The following is an 18,696-nucleotide window of genomic DNA, read 5'->3' as shown; positions in this document are numbered from 1 at the left end:
TTAGCAGTCTAAACATGATTAGTATGGAACAAATGAATAGAGCAATTAATGACAAATAATTCACACAAGAATAAGAAGATTGCTAGTAAAAAGTTTGAAATGAATAAATAATTGACACAACAAAAGTAATAAAGTGGGAGGAAAGGACAAATGGAATGACATAGTATAAGAAAGTGTGGGGGGGAGAGAGAGAGAGAGAGAGAGAGAGAGAGAGAGAGAGAGAGAGAGAGAGAGAGAGAGAGAGAGAGAGAGAGAGAGGAAGGAGAGAGAAAGAGAGAGAGAGAGAGAGAGAGAGTCAGAGAGTCACAGACATGACCTCAGCTGGCCACCATGCCGCCCCCAACTGACCACTTGGTCGAGCAGCAGAGAGAGAAACGGAGCACATCAACATCATAAATCTACAAGCCCATGGTTCATTTATGATGTGCGTGAGTAGACCCTAAAATCATGGAACAAGTGAAACATTTATAACAGACGTAGAAGGTAGGAAAACCTGGTTTTCCGTCAAACATCCTTGTGCCTGTAATAAAATAAATAAAACTAAATGACAACATTCTCTCAGAAATACCTGAATATACTGTAATAAGTGAAGAGAAATTCAAATTCCAACCAAATTAAAAAAGCACCTGGGGTGCAAACCCTGCCCGCACCAACATCTCTTGTTATATTTCTCTCTGAAAGATGGTTGATTATGAAATTTTAACATTAAAGTCATACTGTATAACATTCATTTTAGGACACCCCTTTTAGTTCCTCTGTTGTCTTTACAGTGTTTGTCTATAGGGAAGTACTGCTCAAAAAGGAATTCTGCAGGGTCCTATAGAGCTCCCGAGGATATTTTGGAATGGTATTTATTAACGTTACATAAATAAATACATTTCCGGTACATTTCTGGTGCCTACGTAATTTTGTCTCAGGGGCAGACGCTGTTTAATGGTGTTTAGAGAAGTTGTAAAAAAAAAACATTTATGTGGAATGGTTATTGTGTTGTGGAACATATATCAATATATCAATGAACTCTCTTCACTCTTCTTCCGGGATTGGCTCCAAGTTGGAGCCAATAGAGCAGGCGTACTAGCGTTTTAGACGATAGAAGCATGCGCAGTAGAATTATTAATGCAGAAGTCTTGCAATACCAGATTTCAATAATCCAGTTCTGGGGGCTTGTTTGAAACCCCAAAAGTTAATAGTCTCTTCGAGGCAGCCTATCTGTCTATATGTTCTCTTCTCAAGTTATGTTGTTCAGACACACATACTGTACATACGCACCCCCCCCCTCTCTCACACACACACACACACACACACACACACACACACACACACACACACACACACACACACACACACACACACACACACACACACACACACACACACACACACACACACACACACACACACACACACACACACACACACACACCCCTATTGGGCGGGCGCGCGGGCGGGGACTTCTTTCCTCTACATTAGAAGAGTTAGGACGTCACATTCTAATCCAGTCCGAATACCCAATCTCAGCATTGGCTTCAGTGGCGCACCTCGATAATCATTGGACTACCGATCCACCACCTCTGGGACATCTGGGTTTGACTCCTGCTTGGGGCAATACTTTTTCAAACAACCGCCGACTTTTTTTCGCCGATAAAGTATAGTTTTGGACCATGACGGAGGCGCGCCGACTCAGCAGACCTTGAGGCTGAGGAGGCGCGGCCGAGCGCCTCCAGGCGCGAGTGCCCGTGCCGACCGGCCGATGGTCTGCTAGTCGACTAAGCGCCGTCCGAGTTATGTACCGATAGTCACAGAATTGTAAATGATGTTGTGGGGACTGCGTTTGCCCCAACTGCGACTCACTGCACTAACATAGCCCGCCAGCCCCGCCCCCTCGCCCCCTTGTGACTACAACTGCATGGAAGAAGGCTGTTCGCCACACACACACGACCGATTACCTTGTCACGCATTGCATACGGACGGGGTAACAAGCAAAAAAACACAAACAAACAAAATGACTCCTATTGTATGAACACTACTCCCAATGATTTGCTGTCCTTTGATGTTGGTTAGGTTTTTAAGATCAATTATGAGACATCTACATAAGTAGTGTGGCAAGGAAATAATGACATGCTGATGCTGATGAGGTGTCCTGGTGGCTCAGTAGGTTAGCACGTGTGTGCCACATAACCTCAGTGCCTACGTTGTCAGCCCCACATCTTTTTCCTGTTTCCCTCCACTGTGTTCTTTGGTAAAAAGAAAAAAAAAATCTAAATTACTGATCTGGATTGAATCAGACAGCTGTAAAATATTAAGATTTTTTTCACACAGGCTTAATGGCCGGTTAATTGTTTGGAGAAACCAGTAGATATATGTGTTTGCCTCTCCTTAAGTTATTGTTATGTAAGAGAGGTTCGTTTTTTTTCTTTCTTTCTTTTTTTCTCCAATGTCGGTAATCAACCGTTATGTAACAAAAGTTTACAAGAGAAACTGTGTGTCTCCTTTTTTTAACGAGGAAAAGCTATACAGCACAGCAGTTTCATTCTCTAAAGGTGATGGCTTTTGTGGCACCTTTTCTATTTAATGACAGCAACAGTGGTTTGAAATGCTTTGAACACAACTCAAATGACAATACAAAAACGTTTCACCAAAAAACAAGGGTTTCAAAGGCCAAGAACACAGTAACTGTACACTAAAGTGTGTGTGTGTGTGTGTGTGTGTGTGTGTGTGTGTGTGTGTGTGTGTGTGTGTGTGTGTGGTGTGTGTGTGCGTGCGTGCGTGTGCGTGCGCCTGCGTGCGTGTGTGCCTGGTATTCATGCCTGGCCAAATAAAACCTTTCCCCTGATGTTACAGCGTGGGAGTAACAGAGGAATCCACATTGTATGAGAACGGCACTGTACAGCGAAGAACTTCTTCTGTGGACTGTGTTTCACTCACAGTCCACTCTACTGTTATCGACCAGGTAACTACATCCTAACCCTGACAGTGCACAAACTCACAAATAGGAGATTGTGTGCACATCGTGTACCTACTGTATATGTAGGCCAGGTGCTCGACATCAAGGCAAGAATCAAGGAGAAGGTAAAACATCCGCACACTGATTTAAAGCTCCCAAAACCTATTTTATTAATGGCGCAACGTATCAACCTTATAGATCTTCATCAGGAAAACGTTGTGTCATTAATAAAATACGCTTTGAGAGCTTTAAACCAGTGTGCGGATGTTTCACCTTCTCCAGTGCACAAACTTAACCATGGGTCATGTTTTACACTCTCAAGAAGAGTTACAAATGGATAAGTTAACTGAATGACTAATCTATACGCCAAACACTATTATGCTCCAAGTATCTCTCTGCTTTTCCAATCTTTACCAGGGCGGGCACAGGAGGAAATAAGCAGGTTCTAAGGGCTCTGGACTGACAGGGGCCCTTAAAAATGACAGGTCCAGTGTGATTTGTTGTCATGGAACCAAGAATTCCAAGTGGCTCTCCTGATCTCCACAGACAATTATGAGCTTGTCTCTTTCAAGTGGATCTCTCTTCCAACCCACTGACATACATATAAAAGTGCAGGTTCCTATATATGCTGTATAATTCTGACTATGGGAAACAAATCCAGAGCTGTTGGTTTTGAGCCGCTGCCCAAATTCACTCTCGTCGTGCCCAGCAGGCTGGGGCTTTTCACGATACTTGATATTAGAGAATAATTTCCACGGCGCTCCATATTGCCTGCGACAGGGATTACACATTTTCTGGTTTTGGAAATATGGGTATTGGTTTTTTAAGCAATAAATAATCTTTGACAATTATGCAACAGTGACTCGATGATAATGGCTACATATCCCATGGCTCAGTGGTGTGGATCAAAAGGGATTATTCTTTCACGCCGTGACTCTGGAGTAGGTTAAAATTCTAGAAATGGGTCTGTCTGTCTGTCTGTCTGTCTGTCTGTCTGTCTGTCTGTCTGTCTGTGCGTCTGGGGAAAATCTTGCAAACTGCTGGACCGATCAGCATCTCATTTCTTGTACTACTACTTTCGTAGGCCAATACACGTTTTTTATATATTCTTCAATTTTATTTTAAAATGGATAGAAGTCAATGGCAGTTGGATCAGGCTTCATAGAAACGTCATGGCCACATGAAGTCTGAGATCCACATGGAAGCCACACCGTTATTAGAAACTGTCTTGTTTAAAGGCAATTTTAAGGCATTGATTGATTGATTGATTGATTGATTGATTGATTGATTGATATCTCTATAGACAAAAATGCATATAACTGAACATATATTTGCATATCTGTCAAAAGGATAAAACACAAAAAGTCTCAAGAGCTTATTTCCATTGTGGTCCATTTACTGTGTACTATGACAGCTCAATGAATAGGAGAGAGGAGTTGACATTTCACACAGGTCATCATGAGCCAAATTCACAACCACTGTATGTCGGGCAATGCCTCACTTAGTACGTATACCACATACTATGTGGTATACATACTAAGTGGAAGAGCAACCAGGACGGCCCAAAAGTCACATACTGAAAGAAATATGCTTAAGAAAACATATAAAGCAGTCATAATGCAAAAATAACATCAAGCTAATTAAGCAAAACCACTGTTAATGGTTCTCCTGCAGAGATCTATCGCAGTATGACGTGCCTTATTCATTGTGCCTTCACACATAATCTTATTGCTTTTCATAACCCCATTTCCTATAGCCTTAAGTTACAGCCACTTCCCCACCGAGACACAAGGTCCTTTACTGAGCCTAACCCTTCCTGGATTTGGAAAGTTAATGAAACAAAAACAGCTGATGACTTGTGTGTATTTGAAAGTCGCAAATGTGTTTACCATGTGCCGGAGAGGGCATTTAAGTGAAGGCCGCCTGTGCTGTGGTGTGGAGGAAAATCCCTCCATGTTTCTAACGACAGAGACTCTTGGAGTTGTAAATTGTTAAAAAGGTCTTTCAGCTCCAATGTTTAGAAATGCAAAGACCCACAATCATCTTAAACGTGATCACAAAGTTCTTAATGATTGACGGTAGGCCTGAGGTGATTTCCTCTTGGTCTAAGCACTTGGGTTCCCCCTTGCACAAAGCTGCAGTGATCCAAACTGCTTCTGAGAACCATTCCGTAGTACCTGGAGTTCTTTCACAATTTAACAATGGAAACATTCTGAATGGATGACCTCTGGCGAGTGTAAAAGAAAAGTGGGAAATGGATTCATTGTGTTTAAATTGTCTTTCTTTGGCCTCTCTAAGGTCACAGCTGTATTTCTCATACCTGTGTGAGAAGAGGACAGCTGTTATTCCATAACAGGCCCTTTGCTATAGTAACATCAGAGCAGTGACACACAGGAGAAAGGCTTATGGGCTCAGGCCCACCGTCCTGCATGGAAATGTTTTCTCCATTCTTATTTTACAGGAACACCGAAGGAAAAACTGATTCACACGTCCTATCTCAGCTCCTATGAGCATGCGCACAAGAAAAGCAGGATACTTTTCGGAGAAGGACTCCGGTACAAGAAATACACAACGTCACTAGACGGGGTCCTTTTCTAATAAGCCTAATCACTCATTCAACGCTCAACATCTGAAACACGTCAAGTGTCAGATGCAATTTAAATAACAAGTTTATGGATTTTTGTCTGTCATCGAACGCGCACGCACGCACGCACGCACGCACGCACGCACACACACACACACACACACACACACACACACACACACACACACACACACACACACACACACACACACACACACACACACACACACACACACACACACACACACACACACACACACACACACACACACAGAGAGAGAAAAAGTTGCAAAGTCCTTCAGAAGGAAACCTAGAGAACGGAACAAACAAAAAATCTAAGTAATTATACTATTCTCACCTGTCTGTCAGAGGATGAAGCAGAGAAACATAGCCTCTGGACCCCCTGTTATTCAGCACAATTTCAACATACAACAACTGGTTGACAAGTGTCCTTCTGTAAAGCCATATAGGTCAATGATTGAGTAACGCTGGAAAATTTCTTCAGGGAAATTGTCCTCTCCATGAAAGAAAATAAATACATTGAGTTAACCGCACCTGAACACTTGCAAAGTAACCGTCACCCAAAAAAGCAATGACGGGACAGGAATATCTCCTGGCAGGTATGTCAGGTATTTACCAGGAGAGGCCAAAATGCAGGGTTTTATTTGGATGTTAATGGTCTGAGGTAAAGTCTGCTCTCTCCTAGCAAACCATGATGCCCAGCTATAGCAGGTCTGTGTACTGTCCTCAGGAGAGAAGAGACCAACGGTTTGTCACACAGCTCCGACCAGTGGACCACAGCGAGCGGACCGTCCAACACAAACAGGTCCAAGAAGAGTTATGGGGCGGGCAGGGGGGTAAGTGTAGGGTGTGAGGGGGTAAATAGAGCATCTGCAATGGGAAAAGAGGGGATTTGGGTGGATTTGGGAGGCAGGCGAGGGAGGGAGAAGATAGAGATATAGAAGAGGCCCTTTACAGGTTTAAGCTGGGGGGGGGGGACTTTTGGTGGAATAAGATACTACATGTCTGCGTATAGGGAGGGGGTCAAATATGGACACTAACAAGGCCTGCGTCCTGTGTCTTACAGTAGCAGATTTTCACAGCCCACATAGGGGACAGGGTCTACTGTGAGACTGTATATTCGACAGTAGGGCAAAATCTAATTCAAGCCTCACACTATATCCCCTTTTTCCAGTTTTTTATTATTATGCGGTTACAGAGTGATGTTTTGAGACAATGCTCTTCTTCAGACTAAATAGACATAACAATAGACGCCATGTTATGTACACACAACCAATAGTCATGTGATTAGACCAATATCATGTGGGGAGACCAATGACATAATTCACATCAATCAGCACATAATACAACCATCAATAATGCTCATGTGAGAATAAAGCACAGTGAACCTCTAATTATCTGAGCAAAACATCAAGCCAGATGGCCATCATGACTTCAGTAAAACTAAAGAGGCGTCCTTCAGCAAAGATTACGAAAGATGTCATTCTCATTTTGGTAACTAGATCAATGTACAAAATGTAGTGGTACAATGAGAGGCTGTACAAAGAGGGATTTGGATTGTTTATTTCCTTCTTTCAACTCTCTGTATTCATACACTAAATATACAAAATCCTTTCAAGTCCTGTTGGCTAATTGGGGATTGTTGACATAAAAAAATAATTTTCTGTGGTATTTGGAATAAAATGGTCTGCCCTAAAATATACAGTATGTTAAACATTACATTATAGTTTTTCTGTGGTGACGATTGCCCTGTGATTAGACTCTGTGTTTGCCTCAACTTCTGCAAAAGCCTATTGTAAGGAGATAGTTATATTATATTTGCTTTCTGATTTAAAGAAAAACTAAAACAGTAATATTTCCAAATATTATTTAGGAAAAAGCTCACATTCATCTTTCAACATGTTTAAAATATAAAGACCACGCTAATAAAGAAACAAATACTTCTCTCTCTCTCTCTCTTTTTTGCCTTTTTAACCCATTTTTAGTTGTTTTAGACAATTTATTCCTCCCCAGACACATTTGTGTGTTGTCACTGCTGTTGTACTTGTATCCTACTGACTCACCTGCCAGTGAGGAGCCCCCACCGGGAGGACACAGAGCCTTTGTCCTACTCTTCCCGTCCAACACTCCCCGCTGACAGGTGCCGCCCCCAGCCGTATGAATGCAGTGATATTTTTGACAGTAACTAGTCTTGAAACTTGTGCATTCTTACATCTTTTTCTTCAAATGCAATATAGTATCAAGATAAGAAACACTAACTACTGTATACGATTTAACCACTTGAACCCCAGCATCCATATTCTGGGGGGGAACATTAGCCAAAAATAGCAGATCTATAAGAGATTTGGTGAAGAAATGAAAAAGCGGTCCAAGTACAGTAGTAAGGACAAGTCAGGTCCAGTTTACTAAGTCTAGAGGGTTTAAGTGGTTGACATTTGTTACCAAATCATGCTCAGTAAGATACCAACGTCTTCCACAATATCCATATAATGTAGTCTATACAGTATATAAACTAAGTGACTTTTGTGCCCAACAGAGACAGCCTCTAATGGATGTCAGCGAGGATTAGTGCCATATTTGGGGAAATAAAAGCTCAAAAGTCAGATCCATTAACTTGTGAAAGCTTTCAGAATGGGAATGAAGAAAAGTCCCCCAGAGTTGAAAGTGTGTGAAGCAACAAAAAAAAGTCCCAAAATGAAACTTGTTTGACATGCTGAGACCCTGTGAACTGAGTGCTAAGAATCACAGAGCTGAGCTGCAGACAAAACATCTGTAGCCCAGGGGGATATTTTGTCATCAAATACACTGTACATCCCATGTGTAACCAGTAGGTCTATGAGATTTGATCAAACTCACAAACCTCAAGATATGTACTATACAAATACATGACATTTACACAGAATAATAATGGGCAATAATAACAAAGGTTTGGAGCTTCGAGTCAATGCTGGTTCAATTCACATCAAATTCTATACGTGGCGTTCCCTTCCTAGTTCCTATACTGACCCTCCAGGCTTATACTATGCTCCCAAACTTATGTGGAAAGACTCATAAAGCAAAGTTTGCATGTATATTACAACACCAGAATGCTGTTTTGCCCCTTGATGAAATATGCAGCTTTTTTCCTGCATAAATGGTTCTTTGTCTTTGACACATCTGTCTAATTAAAGACAAAATATGTGTGTATGTCTGCATGTGTGTGTGTGTGTGTGTGCGTGCGTGCGTGCGTGCGTGCGTGCGTGCGTGCGTGCGTGCGTGCGTGCGTGCGTGCGTGCGTGCGTGCGTGCGTACGTGCGTGCGTGCGTGCGTGCGTACGTGCGTGCGTGCGTGCGTGCGTGCGTGCGTGCGTGCGTGCGTGCGTGCGTGCGTGCGTGCGTGCGTGCGTGCGTGCGTGCGTGCGTGCGTGCGTGCGTGCGTGCGTGCGTGCGTGCGTGCGTGCGTGCGAGTTCAGGGAGTGTGTCTGTGATGGATGTGCGTTTCTAAGGGTGTGTGGAGAGTGTGCACGAGTATGTGCTTGAGCTTCAAAGTGATTGATAGTGGGAGTTAGGGTAAGTGATATTTTTAAAACAAAAAGGGTTTTGTTAAAAGTTTAAAGCACTATATTCTGAAAGTAATTATTGCTATAGAGTGTTTGTTCAGTATTAACAGGGGTCTCTCTGTCTCTCCAGCTCTTTAATATTTTCAGGTGGGTTGCCAATTTAACACACCAGCTATTTAACACTTATTTTAGCAAAGAAACATCACATACCCTATGTGGGTGAAACAGACTTTGGAGAGGAATGCACCAACTAGCTCATAGTAAAACTTGCAGAACTTCAATATACTCTTTTTGGAGTTGAACTAAACAAGTGTCAAAATATCTCCCCAATCTAAAGTCAATAAACTAGAGGAAAAAGCCGTTCAAGCAGACCTCACAACCATCAATATTAAGAGTAATGACTCCATATCTCAACATCTTGTCATAACGTACAATGGCACTGATTTGCTTTTGCACATTCTCACAGACAGAAAATAAAATGAAAACAACGATGCTTGATCATGGTTGGGAAAACTAGGACAGTGAGATTAGCCACTTGAACACCGGACATCACATACTAAGGCCAGCCTTATGCTGGTCATGTTTTTACCCTGCTGTAGTTTTTAACCTGAACCGGAAAACAAATCACAACGCTTGTAGAACAGCTATTTTCAATGAAGAGATTTGGTGTAGAGGGGAAAATGGGGGGGGGGAAGTATAGACCCCTGGGGTACACCGCTTAAAAAGACATGGCATGTCATTTCATGACACAATGTCAGTTACTCACCTATACTGAGATCTGGCTCCAAATGTAGTACAAGTAGATATATGTGAGGTTGAAGAGTCCCGTTATAAAAGCCATTCAGAACCAACTAACAGAGAGCATTTCACAAAGCACAACCTCAATCCTCCCTCACTGGGCCTTTGTCTGATTTCCAACATTACTGCATAAACAGCGTGCATAGAATGTTGATAGCCACCGAGCTGAGTTTATTGTATCAACCCAGCGTCTACCGTTACTGAAAAGGACGACTATTGACTTGGATTTCTGCTGCTGGGAAAAAGTCTGCTGCCCATAAATATCAGTTCCCTCTTGGCCAGTCCAGGAAGTGGTGAAGGACAGATACTCCCTTCAGAAAACCACAAGCCCCTGACTCCCAACTCCAGTGCTCCAGATAGCACCAAGAATCACCTACAGTACTGTAGACTTCAGAATGTGAGGGCAAATTGATAATGAGAAATACTAGTATTAGTGATATTTCAATATTTTTGCCAGGATTTAGAAAAGAAAAACATAATAAGTAATGCAATAACACAACACTAACATAAATGTGGCAAATGAGGTAAACTTAAACTTAAATGACTGTAGAAACGTCACTCACACTTTAATATATAGACACACTTCTCTTGCTATAGTCAAACTCACAACCCCCTGGAGACCATTATGTTCAAAATAAATGTAAAACTAACACACCTTCATTAACAACTCCATGTTTTCCCTCAAACGTTCTCACGTTGCAAATGTAAACAGGACAGTGTTGTTGTTTCTTTTCTTTACAGAAACAGTCCTATATTTTCATGGAAGCACTCCCTCCTTTGCCTGCAACATTGGCACACAGAGCCACGATGGTGCACCACTTGAGGTCATGCACCCTGGGAGACCCCACTGGGTCAACAACACAGGGTTTACCTGGCATAGTTGTCTCTGTCATTGTCACCTGACACGCATTGAGTAATGCGTGTCCACGCACGCACGCATGCACGCACGCACGCACGCACGCACGCAGTGCAACAGTGTTACGAATGGGAGACTTATACTTAATTTATATTCTGTTGTAGGCTACGGTGGCATACGTAGCAAGGCCAACAATGCATCGCGACACGTTGTGTACTGTAGAACTGCTATTATCACCAAATGTCACCAGCGTACGGCAAAGTATAAATCAGGAGACTTATGGAGCTCATAGAGCTTGTAGATCTGCAGTTTTCTAGCAAGGGGGACAACAACGTAGGCTACGACACAGTATAAATCAGGCAATACCCAGTATTGTACCGCAATACGTACCGCGATACGTTTTCGTGACGGGGGGGAAAATTTGTTTTGGAAAAATTAAATAAAAAACTTTTTTATAAATATAAATATATAATAATGCAAAAACAGAAGTATTTGTTTGCATTTGCTTTTTTTCCCCACCATATATTTTCATAATAAAAAATTGCCATATATCGTATAGTATCGATATCATGAGCCCAATATCGTGTATCGTATCATATCGTGAAAAATCGGAACACCCCTAGTACCTGGTGTACTGGTGTGGAACCACTGAACATTTCACTGAATAGCCACCCAAAACCTGGCCAGGTACTTACTGTCAACAGGACCTTGCATGCAAAGGGAGAGGGGAGAAAACGCCAAGGTCTAAAGACCAGAGAGTTACCGAGCTCCTGGAATAATATCTCTCATTTCATGACCACACCACTCAAATGCCGCTCACGCTCCCAAGTAAAATAGACTCACACCTGCTTAATTGCACGCATTTTATAATTTTGGACTGGTTCAAGGTAATTATTGCATCCTCAAATAATCAAAACGTCCGCCAGATGAGTTCATTTAATACCCCTCAACTTCAAAGCAGCGTCCGACTCTTTAAGATCTTAAATTCATGCGTTTTGATTCACTAACTAATTCATGCTTTTGCCTCATGGAAAATGTATTTAAGGCAACATGAAAGGGAAAGTACCGCAGATGCTGTCGTTCATCTTTGCTAGCAAAACACGCAGGTGGCAGCCATTCATTTGTGTGTCAGTCTCATCATGTCTGTCCTTTTTTTAAGAGAAGACTTATTTTTGTGCACTAACTGAACGGCCCACCAGGGAATACAAGAACGCTTGCTCCAAAACACGCTTGCTCCGGGTCTAATTCGGTGACCTCGGAATGGTCACCACCAGGTATTCCTAAACGTAACCTCAGTAAAACTATGCCTAAACCTAACCTTATTCCTAAACGTAACCTCAGTAAACTATGCCTAAACCTAACCTTATTCCTAAACGTAACCTCAGTAAACTATGCCTAAACCTAACCTTATTCCTAAACGTAACCTCAGTAAAACTATGCCTAAACCTAACCTTATTCCTAAACGTAACCTCAGTAAAACTATATGCAAAACCCTGAACTTATTCCTAACCTTATCGGCAGTAAAACTAATTCAAGAATATAAGAACCGCTGAGTGGTCCACGAAAAAAAGTGGGGGCGAGTGTGTTTTGGGGGCGAGCGTTCCGGTTACCCCACCAGGTGTCCTGGTTTAATCCTGCAATGGTGTCCTCATCTTAATGGTAATGTTTAGCATCCTAACTAACTGTAAAGTATATAATTCTGCATCATCAGCTGGCTATAACTCCAGAGGCAGAACATACCTTACATACACTGTGCAGAATAGTAGCTACAGTACATTGTTGGACATTTGGATACACAAAAATTTGGATCCAAGAAAACTGCTATAACACTTCAATTCAAATTAAATACAATATCCATTCCTATTAATTTCATTCGTACTACTATAGATTTAAGACGAAAATACAGTGAATAGCTTCTGTGAGGATATAGAGAGACAATGCCACGTGGTTGCTTGCATTTCTAGGCAATAAAGAACAACATGCTTTAGACTAGAGATATATGAGCTGTTAAAAACCAGGCAGGTCTAATTAGCAAGGAGCCAAACAATGCACAGCGCACGTCTACTACTTAAGTCCATTGTGCGTGCGTGCGTGCGTGCGTGCGTGCGTGTCTACGAAGACATGCTTTTGGAGCTGGGCCTACTCAGTGGTGTAAAGTAACTAAGTACATTTACTCAAGTACTGTACCTCAGAATTTTGAGATATTTTTACTTTACAGGAGTATTTCTTATTTTCATTATTTTTACTTCTACTCCACTACATCTCAGAGGGAAATATTGTACTTTTTACTCCACTACAATTATTTGAAAACTTTACTTACTAGTTACTTTGTAGAATTGAATTATTATTACAAAACATAAATTAACCACTTCAGCCCTATTTAAACTTTGGCTATTTTCCAAAGATTTGAATACATTTTATACATACTGTATGTTACCTTGTGAAACATTCTGCATAATGAATACTTTTACTTTTGGTACTTTAAGTATATTTTGATGCCAATACTGTTGTTACTTCTGCTCAAGTACATTTTTAGTTCCGGACTTTTACACAGAGTATTTCTACATTGCAGTATTGATACTTTTACTTAAGTAAACATTTTGAATACTTTTCCACCACTGCGTATACATTCATGCTTCTGGAGCTGGGCCTAATTAAAAAACAGTACATCCATATGTACCATGACCAGCCATATGCTTTCCATTATATTCTCTTGTTTCACCCGTTTACGGCTGTAACACAGCATCACAGGTATTTTATTTTTATGGGAATACATGAAATTCGAATCAAATGTCCAAACTGGAGCCAGGTGGTGGCATGTGCATAGAGACACATAATGTATGTGCGCCTACAGGAAGGTCTGCATAATATGTTACCAGTGGTGTAAAGGAACTAAGTACATGTACTCAAGTACTGTACTTAATTACAATTTTGAGGTATTTTTTACTATACTGGAGTATTTCCAATTTTCAGTACTTTTACTTCTACTCCACTAAATCTCAGAGGAAAATATTATACTTTTACTCCGCTACAATTACTTGAAAACTTTAGTTACTAGTTACTTAGAAGATTGTGATTATTATTGCAAAACATACATAATCACTTCAGCCCTACAGTATATACATTTCGGCCATTTTCAGCCGATCTACAAGCTCACAATGTGTCGCGATGCCACGCATTGTGATTAGTATGAGTATTTCAATTCATTTGAAAACTTCTGAAATGGGACATTCTGCATATTGAGTACTTTTCCTAGTACAGTTTGATACCAATACTTTTCTACTTTTACTCAAGTAAATTTTGAATTCCGGACTTTTACTTGTAACAGAGTCTAGATTGCGGTATTGATACTGTTACTTAAGTAAACATTTGAGTACTTTTCCCACCACTGTATGTTACATACATGTGTGCATGTGATAGAGAGAACACACCACAGGCAACGATATGCTAATGTATCACACCTGGATGAGGCAATTAATTAAAGAAGGGCATGGTGCCTTATACCGCCTATTAACGCATGATGATATAACCTGTAAATTCCGCATGGTGTTCTACAGTCTGTACAATACGGTGGAGAATAGAGAGACACTGTTCCATAACCCTCCTTCATTTTTGTTATATTTTTTTTAATATCTTTTTTTAAGTGAAGTATGTCACATGGTGACATTTATCCCTGCCTATATCTAATAAAGCAGACATGACGCTTTGAGCTCTGAGTCTGCTACTGGGGTCTGCTTTTGTTTAGCGCGACATCCCCCTGAGCCGTGTGCAGCTGCTAGAGCACCTTCCCTGTGGGTGCCGTAAGCATAAGGTACCTTATAGTCGCCCTAAGGACGCTTGGCATGCAAGTCAATCTGGAGTCCCTCGTAAAAGACTAGCAGCTGATGTTAAGCAGTCATGAGGGAGGGAGGAAATGAGAGGTGGCAACATGGACCTGCTGAAAGTGCACCTGTAGCATGTGTTCACAGCCACATCCAGTGCCATTTTCCATCCACCACCTGCACTGTCCCAATGTAAAAAAAAAAGAAATAAAAAAAATGATTTCAGGAAAGATTCATAGCCAATAGACGTGAATGCCGGGCTATGAAATGAAACAAAATTCAATGCGCTCTTTGTTATGTAAGGAGGACAGCCTACACTTTTTAGCCTGGAAACCCATTTTGATTGAATATCCAGGGCCTAAAACGTTACAGCTACACTGTCAGAGTTAAATCAAGCACCACAACTTTAGCCACTGGATAAAGAGTCTGCCCAGGCCAAGAAAATCGTTTTTTTTTCCACCCCACCCCCACCCCCATTAAAGCTGCAATCCATCTCTAGTATGCTGCTTAAATCAAGAGCACACATCTCACAGACAGCTCAACAAAACCTGCTGTCAACTCCAAAACAGAAGTAAACAAAGCCGACCAACATACATCAATATTTGTACAAATAATAGGATCTCGTCATGTTTACTAAATGCTACTTTTTGTAGTATGTAGTACTTATGTGCTTGCAGTTCACTGTAGTGTCGTCATACTATGGGTATTACTGGCTATTAGTAGCAACAAGAGCCAGTGAGGTGTGCTGTGTAAAAGATCTTTATAACTTTTGTCACTGTTTGCATGCCTGTGTGCCAAATGCCCATGAAACCAGCATTATGTTAATAGTCCTTTCTATACAAAAAGCTACTTTAAATCTGTACAATATTTTTTTTTGGTCTATTGAATTCTGTGTCTTTGGCTGCTTTTTGCAGTGGTAAGTTACAGCTGTTTACCTTGCATGAAGAAAATCAGGAAAAGGCATGTTCCAGGCTGCTATGAATTTAGTACAGCGGACCACGTGGAAGAACCCCAAGTTCCTCAGATATGCATTGCTAACGTAAATAACAGACAATGTCCATCTCTTAATGGCCATTCAGATACAGACTGTAAAAACGGAAGAAAACAGAGAGTAAGCTGTTGTGGAATATAGTATGTCATTCGTCAGTGACAATTCACTCTTCACAGCCCAGGCTATCATTAGTACATGTTGACAGGCTCTTTCAAGGTGAAATATCACGTTCTGGCAGAGGGACTGTGAAGGGGGAGAGAGAGAGAAAGACAGAGAGAGAGAGACAGACAGAAAAACAGAGAGAGAAAGTGAAAGAGAAAGAGAGAGACAGACCTTCTGGCAGAAGAATGGAGTGTGAGGGTGTAAGACGAAGAAGAGAGACAGAACGAGAGAGAGGGAAGAGAGAAAGAAAGAGAAAGGGGGTTGAGAAGGAAAGAGCGAGGGAGAGAATGAGAGAAAGAAAGTGGAAAGACTTAGACAGACTGTTCCAAAGAGAGACAGTGAGAGAGACGGGAGACATTGAGAATGAGACAGACAGACAGACAGACAGACAGACAGACAGACAGACAGACAGACAGACAGACAGACAGACAAACAGGGAGGGAGGGAGGGAGGGAGGGAGAGGAGAGAGACCGAGAGGAGTGACCAGAATGCAAAACTGACTTTCTCAGGTGAAGCAAGAAAGTAAAAAGAAATACAGACTACAGTGTGTATGTGCAGTCTAAGGCTTGCAAATAACTGTGTAAACATTCACAGTTATTTGTGTGTGTGCAATGTGCATGCGTGTTGTATTACTGTTGGAACAAAACGGTTAAATCTCTGGTGTTTAAAATAAAGTCCACGAAATGCACACTCTCCCTTAAACATGTTACCTAATCTCAAGGCCAGTCGGGCAAATGATAAATCACACTGAAAATAGTCACAACAGAAGTAAATGTGAGTTTTCGGTTACCGTATAGTTATGATTGTATCTCTGCGGTGGAAAAAGCTTGTTCATCTTCCGGTCTTAGAAATGGACTTTGAGTCAGACAAAGGACGAAATAAGAGGCCAAAACTCAACATCAGAATAAAGTGAGACACATGTACACCCTCATTTAGACTACATGTAACCTAATCTGCCTGGATGGGTAGGCGAAGGGAGGGGTACTGGTTAGGGCAGGGTCGGAGTTCAGGCACGTGTGGGATACAAAGTCAACAACGCGGTATTTTAGGCACAAGGTTCCTTGAAATGCTGCTATTTATGTGAAATTACAGTATGTACCTCTGCCACCGAGCATGCTTCCTCTTGCCGGCCCAGAAGCATTGATTTGGAAATGCATCCAATCAAACAACGGTAAAGCGGGGTTGCAGCTAACCTATGTAAGCACTGGGCGCCTCCACTGCAGTGTTTTGAAAGGCGGGCTGAAATTACAGCCTTTGCTGTGGAGTATGATTAGGGCCTGTACGTGAGGATGTCAGTAAGACTCTGGGCACCGGAGGGTAGGGCTGCTAATTGAAATGACATGTCTGAGGGAATAGTGATAACACACTCGTAATGCATCCAACTGCTCATCTAGCCACCCTACACTAGATCTATTTGTCTCTCTGTCTGTCTGTCCACCACTCACTCTGTCGGTCTCCCACTTTCTGTCTCCGTCTGTGTGTCTTGTCTTGCTCTCAATCTATCTCTCTCTTTTCTAAACTGACACTACGTCTCTGTGCCCCCCCCCACTCTCTCTTTGTTGTGTGTGTGTGTGTGTGTGTGTGTGTGTGTGTGTGTGTGTGTGTGTGTGTGTGTGTGTGTGTGTGTGTGTGTGTGTGTGTGTGTGTGTGTGTGTGTGTGTGTGTGTGTGTGTGTGTGTCCGTGTGCGTGTGTGTGTGTCCGTGTGCGTGTGTGTGTGTGTGTATGTGAGTATAACTGTGTATAACCATGCATCAAATTTCAAATTCCAAGTGAGGCATTTCGTATATTTCCCTGTCCGTCATAATCACTCCAATCTGCTTTTACAAAGAGTTTATTTACACTGATCAAGCTAGTTTCCTGCCTCCTCCAGTGCAGTCTTAGAGGTGTTTAATAGTCTCACATCAACACTGGACTGGACATCAGTTTCAACGACAGAAGAAGAAGAACTGTGGAAATGTAGCCACCATGAGCATAGCATAGGTTAGTGTATATCCATACCTGAAGCAGTCACTGTAAAGCTCAACAAGTCTTAGCTTGACTACCTGATGTGCACAGCAAAATCCTTAGAGTACAAATTAACTCTTCAAGTGTAAAAGTGGAAACGTATGGGGCCATTGTCAAACCATCACTCAGAATTGTGCGGTGTACATTCCTCTGTTAACTTAAAGGACACGTGGAGATGTCAGGGCTCACAGTGAACTTAAGACAAATGTAAATACTGTGTGCTGTTAATCCATGTTTACACGGTCATTTATAAACATACGTGAATGCCTGTACAATGCACACACAGTTTCATGTATTGTACGTACTGCAAGTGCAGTCATTATTACGGTGCACACTCTCACAAATGCACGTGCCCACACGCACACATGAACGCAGACTTGCACACGAAACACGCACAAGCATACTTCCCAGAATGATATTAGGTTCAGATACCAGGCTGACCACATTGACCACTCCATAACAAGTGTTTCATTGACAAAGTCCCCCTTTTCCATAAAACCTGCTGTTCAGATTCCATAGCTGGTTTGCTACTGTAGTAAAAAGCCAGTCAAGTCCATACGTTCTCTCAGACGAACATCTGCAATAATTATTTTGTGAAAAAAAAAGAAGAAAGTCTACTGGGTGACCACATTGTTCAAAGTGTCCCTGGTTGAATGAGGCCTCTGTGTGTGGAGATTTATCACCCACATACCACATGAGGACACCTGCATGCCACCTATATACCGCCTACGTAACACCTACATTACACCAGAGCGGCTACATACCACTTCCATGACCCAGTGAGACGTGTATTCTAGGGAAAAGATTTCAGAGCTGCAGTAGTTGACCGTGCTTGCATTTGCTTTGACGTGATGAGTTAATCGCAATGAGCTTTTTAGAGTCTAAAAAAGTCTATTGTCTAAGTTTTTGACAATCCAGGAAGCAGTAAATAAGCGGTTGGGAATTAGGTTTTCAGCAGTTGCTCAACTTTTCCACA

At 41.8% G+C, this 18,696-nt stretch overlaps 1 protein-coding gene across 5 annotated transcripts in view; it reads right to left on the bottom strand.

Moving 5' to 3' along the window:
* ddr2a (discoidin domain receptor tyrosine kinase 2a) overlaps nt 1-18,696 on the bottom strand; it is a 53,728-nt gene that overhangs the window by 34,125 nt on the left and 907 nt on the right. For 3 of the 5 annotated variants that reach the window (XM_084065601.1, XM_084065605.1, XM_084065602.1), the window contains exon 1: nt 15,498-15,635. The exons of 1 other annotated variant lie outside the window; for it this stretch is intronic. In XM_084065601.1, coding sequence (XP_083921727.1) covers nt 15,498-15,504 — 7 coding nt within the window. In that variant the 5' untranslated portion in view covers nt 15,505-15,635. Of the gene's footprint in view, nt 1-9,853; nt 9,967-15,497; nt 15,636-18,696 lie in introns of those variants that run through there. One more of the 5 variants, XM_084065604.1, reaches the window with a different exon arrangement.

The sequence above is a fragment of the Gymnoscopelus microlampas genome (assembly GCF_963454915.1).
Source record: "Gymnoscopelus microlampas genome assembly, chromosome: 9".
Classification (NCBI taxonomy): Eukaryota; Metazoa; Chordata; class Actinopteri; order Myctophiformes; family Myctophidae; genus Gymnoscopelus; species Gymnoscopelus microlampas.
Note: the sequence above shows the minus strand (reverse complement) of the source record. Positions and strands in the feature narration are given on the sequence as shown.